This window comes from Oryx dammah, unplaced genomic scaffold, assembly GCF_014754425.2.
Source record: "Oryx dammah isolate SB20612 unplaced genomic scaffold, SCBI_Odam_1.1 HiC_scaffold_3, whole genome shotgun sequence".
Taxonomy (NCBI): Eukaryota; Metazoa; Chordata; class Mammalia; order Artiodactyla; family Bovidae; genus Oryx; species Oryx dammah.
Genome location: NW_024070187.1, coordinates 98,314,400 through 98,329,735, shown reverse-complemented (window position 1 = coordinate 98,329,735; position 15,336 = coordinate 98,314,400). Strand labels below are relative to the sequence as shown.

Sequence of the window (15,336 nt, the reverse complement as noted above, 5' to 3'; positions counted from 1 at the left end):
GAAATCATAAAAATCGAGAAGAATTCTACAGTCAAATTATTTCGTCAATTCTTAGTTCTTATTCCACTTTAAATAAACTGAAATTACACATTTGAGAAAGGGCATCATGGGTGTGGTTTACAAAAGATCACTAAGAACTCCAATCTTTGGACTTGTTCTCAAAGCAATGGGCTCATCCCAATCAAAGACTGACAGAATCAAAACATTCTCTAGCAGGTAACAGATGGCTGGAACATTGAAAAATTTCTTGGAATCAGTGTATCTAGCATTCAAGTAGAGAAATCATTTGTTGGTTAACCTTCTTTTCTCAAAAATTAACTTCAGTTAACAATTAAATGCTTCAAGGAATCCCTGAAACAGGTGGTCCAGTGGTTAGGACTTAGTGCTTTCCCTGCTGGGGCCTGGGTTCAATTCCTGGTCAGGGAATTAATATCTAGCAAGCCATGAGGCACCACAAAAAAAAAGTTTTAAACTGAGTCAATTTATACCAGTTACACATAAAACTCATTATAACTCATCACTGCTTTGTAGAAATCTAAAAGATGCTGAAAAATGCTTCTAAGACAAACACAAAATAAATTACCACCAGTATTCAAACCATTAGGCGAGTAAGTTTCTAACAGATAATTAGTTTGTGATAGCAATATTCATTTTATGTTCAAGAAGGGGAAACCCCAAGAGAATAGGATATACGATTGATGCCAAGGAGTCAGTGAAACCACTTTTATATTCTATAGCTAACAATTCTGTAGAAATTGATTTCTTGTGAAAATCTTAATTTTACTTTTAAAGGAAGCTTAACCTTCAGGAGGGAGGATCCCTCCCACGTTTATCTTACCCGTCTCAACACTGCCTTCAGAAAGGGAGGAAGTGAGTAACTCTGAAGCTGAAAAAGTTCTGAAGGTTCACACTCTGTAACGAAGGAGTTTACATCACTTCGGTATTCCACTGGGCAGACAAAGTACTGGTATTTGGATAACACGTAAGCAGCCTAAATGACAAAGCAAGCGTTCATAAAACATTCAATGAAACAGAAATATGTATATACTAAAATTTTAATGGATGTATATTATGTGTCAGTAAGGCCGGAAACAGAATGCCAAGTTTTCCTTGCATTCTCATTCTGCCACATATATTTAAAGTTAAGTGATCACAAGCAGCACAATAAAAGACTCTGAAAAGCCATCAGGAAACCAAAAATTTTTGAAAATCAGTGTTGTTATAATCTCAGTATGACAATAAGAGGGAAGGGGAAAAAGATAAAAAATTGATTTGAGCATTTAGACAAGCATATAGACAAGCATTATAGCAAGGTTGTACTTTTTCTTAAGAACATACTTAATGTCAACAGAAGCTAAGAATTATAAAGATATGGGACAGTACAGGGCTGAAGTTTCTTACATAAAGGTTATAGTAACTTCATCAATAAAAAATAACCAGTAATTCAAAATTGCTAAGAAAACAGCACAGGTGAAAAACCCAGGAAATGGTTACTAAATTATTCTTTCTCTGGACACATCATTGCAATTTTTAAAGCTATCTGTTCTCAGCCACAGAAGATATATAAAAGCAAAATATCTTATTATAAATTTAAAGTGCTAGTTCATTTCCTTTCTCTTACAGACATTCACACCATTATACTGCTCAAGAATGGTTAATAGAAGTGCAAATATAACACTGGGAATAGATATATAGTGATTTTGCTTCCAAATAACCAGTTTCCTCAAAATTACTTATTAAATATATATATATATAAAATTTCCTTCATTATTTTGTCATGCATTACATTCTTATAGGATAGCTCTTTATTTTCTTTGGTCCTATCCTTGGTCCTATCCAGTGATATGGCTGTTCTTGTAGAATTTCTAAATTGTCTTTAATGATACCAGATTCTTGTAGTAGGATTTAACTTAATAATATTCTAGTTATCCTTGCTTCATACTGCATAAACATTGGATAGGACCAGGTCCCTTTCCATTATCCTATTTATCAATTTTTATCAACATTCTACCAAATAAACACTGGAATAATTTTTTTAAATTCTATTGGAATTTTCATTGAGGATGAACTAAACTGATAAAGGGATTATGATGGTTTTCCCATCCACCCTGGCTCATTTCCATTTATTTGTGCATTTGCTCCCTCTCAAAGCCCCATGTTATTAGTAAGTACCCTATATTTGGCTACAGAATATATTCTAGAACTGTTAAGGGACATGACTTAAAAATTAAACTTCCTGACAGTAAATTTTTAGTATATTTATCTATATCCAGCCATTTTTCTGCACCTTTTCTTGATTCTCACAAGACACCTTTGAATAAAAAACCTAAATTCCATAATTATACACTATTTTTTAAAACATTTACAATATCCGTATTCACAGCTAAAAGTGAACATCAATTATTTTTAACAAACTTTTTCTGTAAACTGGGCTCACAGCCACAAGCGCCCATTAAGTCAAGCAGCTGGTAAGTGTCAAGGAGGCAGAACTCTTCAACAGCATTTGCAGTCTCTGCTTTTACTTAGAGTCACCACCTGTCCCAGTATCTGTGTCCCCCAAAGGCTGCACAGCTATTAGAAACTACCAGAATACAACAAAGGGTCTCAAGCCTGCCTGTGTATGAGAATCAGCTGCGGGAGTTAATTGAGCTGGCAGAGGGCTGGGACATGAATGTTAGAGAAGCTCCCCAGGTGATCTTGACACAGGCCAGGATGGGAGCTGCTGGGCTAGAGAATACGAGCATACCTCACTCTACTGCACTCGCTTTACTGTGCTTCCCAAGTTTTGTGTTTTTAACAAATTGAAGGTTTTTGGCAACCCTGCCTCAAGCAAGCCTAACGGCACCATTTTTCCAACAGCAAGACTTTAGTGGAGGAAGTAACGACAAATGTGGTAAAATAGGAAAAGAACTGCAATTGAAAGTGGAGCCTGACTAAGGGGCGAATTGCTGCAATCTCCTTATACAACTTCCATGGATGAGGAATCACCTGTGATGAATGAGTAAACAAGGTGGTTTCTTGAGATGAGCTCTATTCCTGGTGAAGATGCCATGAAGACTGTTGAAATGACAACAAAGGCTATAGACTATGACATAAACTTGTTTGATAAAGCAGCAGCAGGATTTGAGAAGACTGACTCCAGTTCTGAAAGAAGTTATGCTGAGGGCAAAATGCTATCAGCATTGCATGCTACAGAGAAATCATTCACGGAAGAAGAGAGAATCAACGTGGTGTACTTCACTGTTGTCTTATTTTAAGAGATTACCAGAGCCACCTCAACCTTTAACAACCACCATCCTGATCAGTCAGCAGCATCAACATCAGAGCAAGGTTCTCCACCAGCAAAAAGATGATGACTTCTGAAGGCTCAGATGATGGTTAGTTAGCAGGTTTTTTTGTTTTGTTTATTTTTTTTGCTGGGGGTGAGGGGGCTACAAAGTATTTTAAAATTAAGGTATGTACATTGTTCTTTAAGATATAATGCCATTCCACACTTAAAGGACTAACAGTAAAATGTAAACGTAACTTTCATACACACTGGAAAACCAAAACATTCGTGTGACTCATTTTAACCCCACTACTCGCTTTACTGTGGTGGGCTGGAACTGAAGCCACAGTATCTCCAAGGTATGACTGTGGATTCTATTGAGTGGGCTTCAGTTACTACATTATTAGCATTTTATGGTTTAACGCCTTTAGGTTTAGAATAGATTAATAAACTTGCTACCATTTCTCAAAATATAAAATAAAAATCCGAGTAAAACTCACAATGAATCCAAAGATAACTGTGGAAAAGAAACCACCAATGAATCCTTCCCAGGTCTTCTTAGGAGACAACTGAAAAAGATATTTATTTTTTATATTAAATAAAATTTAAAAGAGTTGCTGCACTCACAAAACACAGATACATATGTTCAGTGAACTCCCATAATACCCTGTACACCTCTCCTTTTTCTCACATTGAAAAGATTTTGCAACGCTTTTTCCTTCAGTCCATGATTGTGTTCTATTTGTGTGAATCTCTCTGGTAGACTCTAACACATATTAGGCCCTCATACAGCTGACATATTGTGAATCTCTGTTTCTATAAATTGCCTCAATTTGTTTTCATCACTCAAAGGACTATAAACTCTATGCTGAAACAATTGTCCCATGATGTTCATGCTTATATAAACTCCCAGAATAATGTAGTTCTTGAAATAAGGCTGAGATCTATTCATGCTAAGTATACGTGGTCTGTGTTGATTTACTACTGATCAAAGGAGGATGCGTACAACACGTGGACACTGCAGGGCCCCGGGCCGTCACATAGTCCCAAATGCCAGGCTTGCAGCAGACCTCGTTCTGAAATGGCCAAAGACTCCATAGCCCAGGAGCAGATCAGCCCCACCAGTGGGCACATATCCTCCTTCCTTTGGTCAGAATACATCATTCTCTATGAAGAACTATATTGTGCTTCTAAGGATACTTTGGTATTTTGTATATCTTTGCAATTTGTGTCAGGTTGCAATTATTGTTTATTAGTCCTTGGAGCATTCGGGGAGAGAAATCTGGAGGAAAGTCTTGAACTTGGTGAAGCAGGGGCAGGAGAAAAAGATTTAGGAGTAGACAATGCTAACTGCTGAGATGCTCTGGAAAATAAGGACTCGGTACAGGGTTCTGATCATCAGGAAAGCACTCTGGTGGACTCTGTAAGAATCCTTTCAGTGGATCAGTGAGGACGGAAGCCAAACAAACAGCAGAGGGAAGATTCTGACATAGAAGTGGGTAATACGCTAAAGTACATGAAGTCTCAGCCCGAAGTTTACGAAGCACAAAGCCTTTCTTGACCAGTCTGACAACAATTCCATCACACGTAAGCGACTGGTATACACCACCTCTTAGGATAATTCAGTACTGTTGTCATGAAACAGCAGCTGACTCAAATTCAAAAGTGCCTGCTGATTATTTTAAAGAGAGCTTATCAAATTAAATTGACCCTATCATATTGATTTCAGGGTTAACTTGCTTAATTACATCTGGCCGCATTATACAACTAATTCAGCCTGGTAATTCACTAGAAATGGACGCTTAAAATCAGACAGTAAGTCTTCTACAGCCTCTGAGGGCTCCTGAGTCAACAAGCTCTCGGTATAGAAGCCTTGACTACTTCACCACTCACTCTTGTGCTGGAGCAACTTTAGAAACTTTAAAAATACATAATTTGCCGGCCAGTGTCCCTACAGCTCAGCTTGATGCTATGTACCGGACTCCTATGTGGGGAAGAATTTAAGGAAGGTGTTTTTGAAGGACAAGCAGTCCACACACTCTTCTGGGAATGATAAACTATCCTCACATCACTCTGAACAAACAAGTTTTCTATCCGAGTAATTGTCTCAGTTCCTCCAAAAATGCCTTCATGTCATAACATCAAAACAGCCACTTAATGCATTTGTGGGAATGGCATAAAAGACCTGGCCCAATATATAAACCAAGTAATTTCTTTATAAGGCCCCAACATGAAAAGCTTTTATTTTTTGAAGCAACCAGTTCTATAAAATGGTCTGTCTTTATATGAGAAATTGATTTTTTTTTAACCCCAGATGGGAACTTAAAAATTACTTCACTTCCTTCTTTGCTTCCATTGACTACTGTGCTGTGCTAAGTCACTTCAGTCATGTCCAACTCTTTGGGACCCCACAAACTGTAGGCTGCCAGGCTCCTCTGTCTATTGGATTCTCCAGGCAAGAATGCTGGAGTGGGTTGCTGAGCCCTCCTCCAGGGGATCTTCCCGACCCAGGGATCGTACCCTTGTCTCTTAAGTCTCCTGCATTGGCTGGTGGGTTCTTTACATGCCACCTGGGAAGCCAAACAGAACCAAATCTAACACAAAACAGCATGGTCTCCTCATGTGTATTTTCTGGTCTCTGAGCTTCACTTTTCCTTACCACTTGCATTATTCATCAATGTTTTTTATTGTAGAACCTCAATATTTTAAAAATGAATTTGAGTATAAAAGTCTTGCAAATGGACATGAGTATGTGATGCTGGTATATTATACACCTTTAAACAACTCAGTAAAGGACGAGACAAATGAGATGGCTTGAGAGGAAAGCAGAGTCAAGGACAGGCCTGTTTAGAGGGATGCTGGGGAAGAGAATTTAAAAAAAAAACCACATGACAGTCAAGGGAAAGAAGCCAGAGGAAAATGACAGGAGTCTTCACGGAAGAGAATGAATGACAGAGGAGTCAAAAGAAGAGCTGATGAAAAGCCCAGACGGAATCATTGGGAAATACAGACTTCTGCCCTCAACACTGTGGCTGCTGAGGGTAGCTAAGGAAAATCAAAGCGCCTGAGAAATCAACAACATGTAACAGCACCGAACTGTTGGGAATTTTTTTCCAGTAGCTGATCATCTAGGTTATGGTAAGGGCTTGCTTGTGGTGTTTTTCCATTACCTTAATTAACGGGGTTCTTCCAAAAAAAAATCCAAAAATGTAAGCAGCTATGTCATTGCAAATAACACTTGAAATTGGAACAAGGAACCTTAAAAAAAAAAAAAAAAGTCAGCAGAAAGAAGTCTGTAAGATTAAATGGCAAATATTTACACAGGTTTTGACTCAATGAATCAATGCAATAACCCTTTGGATGACACTGCAGCCTAGTCCAGAACATAACACATGCTGAAAGATGAATAGACACAATAAATATCAACCAAATTTGCCCATTTAGCAGTTAGGCAGAGCAAAATCCATAAACATACTAGAAGAATATTGCTAGTGAAAATATTAAATAATCAATTTGACAGTTAACAATCAATTTCTATAGCTACAGACTTTCAAATTTCCATTTTATGAGGAATGCCAACTAAAAACTATCACTCGCCATCTGGCTCTACAAGGGTTAGGTCACTAGTCACTGCCATTGCTGACCTCTGCTGACCTTTAACACATCCTGAAAGGAGTTCAGGGCAAAGGTCAGGAATGAGGCACTGTGTGCTCCAGGTAAAACTGGCAGAACAGGCCCTCAGAGAGTTAGACATTTTTTTAGGAGAAGATTTTATGAGGCCAATTGCTTATGTCAGACTCACTCTTGCATCTAGAAAAGCACTAAAATCATTAACAGAGACAGCTGCTCCTCATGACTAGCAGCAACCTTCTGCCAAAATGCGTGCTTGACGGCATGTGTCCCCGTCACTAAAATCATACGTATACTGACCTCCCCTCTGACCTCCTTAGAGGAGTTCCTCGAAGCTATCTGAAAAGCTTTCTCAGAGTTATCTGAGAAACTGTCTCTGGGCTATCTAGTCCTCATTTGGCTCCAAATAAAACTTAACTCACAATTCTTACATCATGCATTTTTTTTTTTCAGTCAATAGGAACAAGTTACAGTAGTATAAAGAATTTTTTAAAAGCAGCCTTTCAAAACAGAAATGAGTCAGTCAGAGTATAATCTGATAAATTTGCACCAAGCTCTTGTCCAATTATCAGTTTTAATTCTATCCTAGCCTACAGGGGGATTAAACCCTACTAACTGTACAGAACCTACTAATTTCAGTGATCGCCTCCCATCAATGAAAAGTTTGTATATGGAAGGCAGTCTTAAAATGATTCCAATTTTTCGCACACACATATGTAAAAAAAAAACACCAACCTGTCAAGGGAACGAATTTATCTTGACTAAACTTACCAATTATAAAAGTTTTTACTGTGTTTTAAAAGAATGTGGAAAAAATATGGTCAGATTTCTTAAAATCCTAAGTTTTTCTCCACTCTTATTTTTAATTAATAATAATAGTTTTAACTTAAGCTAATTTTTAACTAATAAAAATGCCTTCTCAATCTGCAACCCACTCCAAGTAGGTTACTAGCAAGTAACTCCAAATACTTGAAATCTGGACACTCTACACCTATACAAAGGCAGAGGAGAACTAACCCACCTTTCACCCAAAGAAAATGCATTGCCAGCTCACTGTCTGCTGGAAAGCGAACTTTCCCCTTCTTTTTACATTCCACGTAAACAGTACACTCTTTCAACTCAACTCTTTGTTTTTAGAAAACAGTCATGTTAAAGTGTAGTAACACCTGAAAATGTATTTAATTATTTGGAGCTTTTATGAGGGTTTTCTGCATTTTACTGGAAACCTGAAAAAGGAAGTTTTCCAGTTGATAACAAAGCATTTGTCTTCAGTTGTCATAGTTAGAAGGGAAGTCACTCATTTGTGTCCGACTCTTTGTGACCCCACGGACTATAGCCTGCCAGGCTCCTCCATCCATGGGCTTTTCCAGGCAAGAATACTGGAGTGGGTTGCATTTCCTTCTCCAGAGGACTCTTCCCAACTCAAGGATCGAACCCGGGTCTCCTGCATTGCAGGCAGACTCTGTGGCCTGAGCCACCAGGGAATCCAGTCAAACAGTTAAGGGGAATTTATTCTAATGGAAGAGAGTGACAACAAATAGGACATTTTAGTAGAAATCCCTGTAAGACACTGGCCAGGGTAAAAGAGCTTTAAAAGTGCTATAAATATATATAAATATAAAGCAGCATATACTGTCCCCTTACCATATCATGCCTTCAAACAGATTTTGGATGACAAGATGTGACTGAGTAACTGTTATCAGTAAGGTGACATGAGTCCATGCGAACTGTTAATAGCCCAACAACACAACAATAATGAGCACAAGAGATCAGGGCAGGCCACGAAGCAACAGCAATTCTGAAACGCAAATTTCTAGCACGACTACTGGTCAAATTTCATAAGATAAGGTCATACGAAATAAATGCCATTAGTAAATTACCTTCATTTTGGTGCCTCCTGAAACCTGAGAACCATGAAAAATATTCAACAAAGTAACCTTAACTTATACAAAAATGGAATGCTGGTAACACCGAGCTACACGTCTATTAAAAAATAAACCATCATCTTGAATCATGAGATTAAAGTGATAATGACAAGTCTGCAGTATTGCTATGGATTTAGATAAGAACTAAAATTTTACTCTGACTGCATTCTTTAGTTACTAGAAATGCTGAAAACGATTTTTCCCTGAGTTCACTATGGTTTTTTCCCATAAACAGTTATCTATAACTTCAAATGATTCAAACCAGCAGGGATCAATTGCCCTTAAATCCAACCTTTTCATACTTGAAAGCTGAGCTCTGTTCAATGACAGTATTCCATTTTAAATTGTCCAAAGGCCTCTGTTTCATCAATTCCATCTATCCTGAGAGACAGCCACTTTAGCTACTTTTAGCATCATTAATATGAGTAGAATGTGAAGAAAAAGGGCTAATATTTCTATGTATTAGTCTCATAATTTTCTGTTTCTTTTTTCTTTTTTTGCTGCACACCATGCAGGATCTTAGTTCCCCAATCGAGGATCAAACCTGCAACCCATGCATTGGCATTGTGAAGGCTTAACCACTGGACCACCAGGGAAGTCTCTCATAATTTTCATTGAAAGTTATAAAAGGACTTTTCAGAATTCTTATGATTTTGATTTATTTATAATAAACCTATCTATCATTTCAGCAAACAGTGTATTATGTTGGTTGTTCTGTTTTGTTTTCATCTGCTTAAGTGACCCAATTCTGTCTTAGATTGCTTCAATATGCATAAATGATTTTTCCCAGCAGGTACCATTTATATTTTCATAGCAGATTCTATTATTTCTAATTTGTCATGATGGTTTCTAAATTTTCACTGAGAACTTCACTGTTTCTTTTTTTCTCAAGATCCCCAGAAATTAGAAATGTAAGAAATACTATAATTTTCCAGCAATGGTGCTCAGCAGGATGTCTTAATGGGGAAAAGCAAAGCATGAAGAATAGGAATTATACCCCAAATTCACAACAAACCTAGCAAATACATGAATTTATAGATACTACATTTGTCATTTTACACTCTCATCATTAGCTACCTTTTAAGAAAATAAGAGGTCATCATATACAGTGATTCATTTCATAAGACACGGAACACTGTTCAAGGATACACTGAAGGAAATACTTCTGGCCAAAACAAATCATACAACTGTATAACTAACCATAGCTACCCGGAAAATGTAAGCTCTGCTCCCCTTATGCCTAGGCTAAGCACAAGTAAGCATAGGTCCTTTCCATACAAATATATGATACATGTTTCTGGGACTTATTAACTGTTCAGGAGACTATGGAAACACGTCAAATTTCTACATATTTAGGGAATCCAGATACTTGACTTTAAGGAAAAATTTTTAGGAAACTTTGGAAACAGTTAAAAATTTTGAGTCCTCGAAAAAATTTTCAACTTCAAACATTTATAAATATTAGTCATCCAAAATTCAAATACCCCTCACATTTAGGCAACTGGCAGATTAGATCCTATTTTCTCACTACAGAAAAAAAATAATAATAAAGGTGAAGGTTTTTATTACATATAGTAACTACAAAATAATGGTTAATACACACCATATAAAACTGCAGACGGTAATGTTTCTTCACCAAGCTCAGCACAAACATGCAGAAACCTGTTCAAGAACAAAAACATGTGCTTGTTGTGTAATCTGTTACAAATTTTAAGATTCAATGAGTTCATATAAGCCAAATTTCTACACCACATCTAGCTATTCATTGGCTACTCACTCATACACCATCCCTCCTACTCTTACATTATTGTTGAGTCACTAAATCTTGTCCAACTCTTTGCAACCCCATGGACTGTAGCCTGCCAGGCTCCTCTGTCCATGGGATTTCCCAGGCAAGAGTACTGTCATAGGTTATCATTTCCTTCTCCAGGGGATCTTTCTGGCCCAAGGATCAAACCCTGGTCTCCTGGACAGGACTCTTACATCACGCAATTTAAACAGAAGTTTCTTGAGGGGAATGATCCTGTATTCTCCAAAATGCCTGATACAGTCCATGCCATAAATTCAATAAACATCTCCTACATTAACTGAGTCAGTCCCTTGCTAATGTGCGGACATGGAAAATTGGACCCTGAATTTCAGTTCACTAAAATGTATTCACTGTATCATTCCATCAAGTATATATGAGTGAGTGAGTGAAGTCACTCAGTTGTGTCCGACTCTTTGTGACCCCATGGACGGTAGCCTACCAGGCTCCTCTTTCCATAGGATTTTCCAGGCAAGAGTACTGGAGTGGGTTGCCATTTCCTTCTCCAGGAGATCTTCCCAACCCAGGGATCGAACCCAGGTCTCCCACATTGTAGGCAAACGCTTTACCATCTGAGCCACCAGGAAAGAGCATATATACATATATACATTTAAACACATATATACATATATACATTTATACACACATATATACATATATACATTTAAACATTCTATATATATATATACATTTGTGTATACATATATGTACATATATATATAGAATGTTTAAATCTCTAAATAAAAATTAATAATAATTATAGCAGCTAACATCTTTGAACACTTATTATGTTCCATGTACTTGTCTAAGCCCTTTATAAGTATTAATTCATTTAATCCTTCCAACATTCCTATGGTGTAGTTACCTATTATTATCTCCACTTTACAGATGAAGAAAATTACACAAAGGACTTAATTAATTTACTGTGGATCATGGAGCTAAGAAGGAGTTAAACCCTTAGATTCTATTGACCATTAAGAGTCATGTGGTTCCATAAACCATTATCCTCAAGATTCAGGTTAAGAATGATTCAAAAATTCTCAGAAGCATATTGTAATAATTACAGTAAAATAAAATACTCTTTTAACAATTTCAAGATGCACAAACAGTATGTGTGTTTCTGTCTATAGTCTATAAATTAATTACAGTAAAATTTTACTAAATAAAAGTTCTACCTAATGAACTCTTGTTGTTTAGTTGCTAAACTGTATCTGACTCTTTCACGATCCCATCAACTGTAGCCCACCAGGCACCTCTGTCCATGGTATTCTCCAGGCAAGAATACTGGAGTGGGTTGCCATTTCCTTCTCCAGGGGATCTTCCAGACCCAGGGATCGAACCTGTGTCACCGGCACTGGCAGGCAGATTCTTTACCACTGAGCCACCTGGGAAGCCCACTAATGAAGCAGAAATCTAATAATTCTATGTTAAATAATGAGGAGGCACTATGATATACTTTTTTGCCCACTACATCAGTAAAGTTCTGAAGATAATTTTTTTTACAGAAGTAGATGTTAGAAATGCATGAACCAAGTTTAATTTCAACTAAATAGCCATGCATGCATTCTATTTGGCAATATCTTTAGAAAATGAGTTCTTTGAGAGAAAACAAATGGTCAACTAATCTATCCCATGTGAAATAAACACTATACTTTGCATATCTAAGGTGTACTTACCAAGGGAGTTCTACCCACTAGAGTAAGCAAGGTTGACGATACTCTGACCAGCGCACGGAATCAAACAGCAGCTGCCTGCACCTATTTTTGATAACTGATTTGAAATGTCAGTGTAAAGGGTGATAGTAAGGGAAGAGAATGCATGCTGGCTCCCAGATCCTATCTCACTTCCTATTCACCTGTAGAATCTGACTGGTTCAACTGCAAAAGAAATATGGAAACATTTCTGAGCAGCGGCAAACTGAGACATATGTCACTTTCTTGAGATAAAGAAAGGAAGCGGGGGCGGGGGGAGGCACTAAAACATGGAATTCATGGCATTAAAATCACCTGTAGCAAAAGATTTTCTTTTAAAATCACTGCTTTTAAATTTTTCTTCAATAGCAGGGAGATTTCTTTTCTGGCTTAAGAAATAATGAAATTTCTATGCTGCTTTATGCTTTTGGTCCCCGGTTACAGGCAAACGTAGACTGGACTTGGTTCAGTGGCTAATGGCGGCTTTCCCTTGTGGCTCAGCTGGTAAAGAATCTGCCCAAAGCGCGTGAGACCTGGGTTCAATCCCTAGGTTGGGGAGATCCCCTGGAGAAGGGAAAGGCTACCCACTCCAGTATTCTGGCCTAGAGAATTCCATGGACTGTATAGTCCATGGGGTTGCAAAGAGTCAGACACGACTGAGCGACTTTCACTTTCAGAGCTAATGAGGCAAAGACAACTCAGAAGCAAGACTGAGCTGTAAGTCTCCAGAACCTCCCCTTCTGTCAAATAAGACCTTTCTGGCTCTCCCAGGGCAGCCTTGGGAAATTCTCAACATCATTATTGATGAATTATCTCCTCACAAATACTACTCCAGCATGTATGGGTTTCTTGTTCTTGAAATTATATTCACCCTTAAGCATTTCTTCAAACAAAATTACCAGCAGATTCATTCAACACTTTCCTGATGATCATTTTATCCAGGACAGTCTTGGCAACTCAGTTTTACCTGATCCAATTTTATGGTTAAATCTACCAGTAACACACAGCATTTTAGGGTGCTCTAATAAAGGATATAACTATCTGACTCGTGGATATATTAAAATAATATCATTCTTGGAATCTGGAGGAGGAGGATGTAAACTGTTTTCCTAGCATATCTAAGGTTAAATATTGTCAAAGAAAAAGAATCCAAAAAAGAGACACATGCATTTACTTCTTCATTCACAGCCATTTTCTGTTTAAATGGAACACATACGTGCTATATTTCAACAAATCTTTGGAAAGGATAACTCTGCATATTTGGATCCATAGTTTTACTTTTTCCCCAATTAACAAAGAACATTTTTATGGTTATATTTCTAATTAAAATCACAGGATCTGTTAAAGTAAAATGTTCACTGAAAAAGTTTCCTAAACATACAATCTTGATATGTAACTATTTTTAGTTACACTTACTGATCACCAGTTATATACACAGCACTGGGCCTGGTGCTGTCAGTGCAAAGACGGACATATCTTGTGGCCCAGTATCAAGGAGTTCCCAGGAGGTTAGGGAGACCAAGTTCCCCAATAGACTTAAGAGAGGTACATTCAGAAAGCATAAGAAAGAATGAGATGTCTAAGGAGTCAAGTGAATTGAAGAAGAAAAAAAGACATTGAAAAGTCCAAAAAATGTGATAGAAGGAATTTCAGAAAAAGTAGAAAATTGAAAAATATTTATTGAGCACTTAAGATGCAGACATAAAATACAAAACATGGATAAGATAGTCATTCCACCCAAAGAGCTCATACATTAATTGAAGAGACAGAAAATATAAAGAAGTAATAAAGTTTTTTAAATTTCTTATTGTTGGTTAACCGATTCAGTATACATATGCAATCCTTAACTCAAAAAACAAAGACAGACCCAGGATTATACACTGGAGGTTACTGACTCATCGATGACTTTTGTACATGGCTGTATTTTTCATTACACTTCGCTAACCAAAACTTTGAAATGTTCCAAACATCGTATTCAACAATTCAGAAGCACACTGCTTTATGTGTTGCCATATTCAGACACCAGAATACAATTGGGGCGTTTTAAAGAAGTTTAAATATGCAATGTAGAAATTTACAAAAATCAACCATTATATTAGCTAATATACGGAAAAAGTTTTCCTTTAATCTGCATAGTGAGTTTAAGGTATAAAACAAGACTGATATATAAATAGTTTATAATCATGTTTAATTATGGAGAAGGAAATGGCAACCCACTCCAGTGTTCTTGCCTAGAGAATCCCAGGGACGGGGGAGCCTGGTGGGCTGCCGTCTATGGGGTCGAACAGAGTCGGACATGACTGAAGCGGCTTAGCAGTTAGCATGTTTAATTAAAAAACTGTTATGTGGGAAGGCTTCCCTGGTAATTCATGGTAAAGAATCCAGGAGACACAGGTTTGATCCCTTGTCCAGGGAGATCTCACAGCCATCATGAAGCAACTAAGGCCATGAGACACAGCTGCTGAGCCTGTGCTCTAGAGCTAATACTATACAACAAGAGAAGCCACCACAATGAGACGCCCATGCGCCACAACCAGAGAGTGGCCCCTGCTCATGGAAATTAGAGACAGCCCATGCAGCACTGAAGATCCAGCACAGCCAAAAATAAGCAAGCTATGGCTTCCCGCATAGCTCAGTTGGTAAGAATCCGCCTGCAATGCTGGAGACCTGGGTTCGAGTCCTGGATTGGGAAGATTCCCTGGAGAAGGAAATGGGGGGAGCCAGGCAGGCTACAGTCCCTAGGGTCGCAAGAGTCAGACACGACTTAGCTCTAGCCTTCTTTTCTTTTCTATACACACATACACACACACACAAATATAAACTATACGTGGTTCTGGAGATACAATCCTTTATGAACAGTGATTTGTGACACCTTTCAAAGATTTCATCTACATCTTCTGAGATAAAAGATATACAGGATGTTTGAAAACAATTCTTAATCATGTATTAATTTTAGCCATAATTTAATCTTATACTGTCCTTATAGCTTCCCTGATGGCTCAGACGGTAAAGCGT

At 37.7% G+C, this 15,336-nt stretch overlaps 1 protein-coding gene across 1 annotated transcript in view; it reads right to left on the bottom strand.

Annotated features, from left to right (window-relative positions):
- Positions 1 to 15,336, bottom strand: part of CDS1 (CDP-diacylglycerol synthase 1) — a 76,696-nt gene that overhangs the window by 12,297 nt on the left and 49,063 nt on the right. The window contains exons 6-10 of the mRNA XM_040237259.1: positions 10,427 to 10,485; positions 8,543 to 8,625; positions 6,439 to 6,526; positions 3,769 to 3,837; positions 839 to 991 (exon numbers count right to left, since the gene is read on the bottom strand). Coding sequence (XP_040093193.1) covers positions 839 to 991; positions 3,769 to 3,837; positions 6,439 to 6,526; positions 8,543 to 8,625; positions 10,427 to 10,485 — 452 coding nt within the window. The remainder of the gene's footprint in view (positions 1 to 838; positions 992 to 3,768; positions 3,838 to 6,438; positions 6,527 to 8,542; positions 8,626 to 10,426; positions 10,486 to 15,336) is intronic.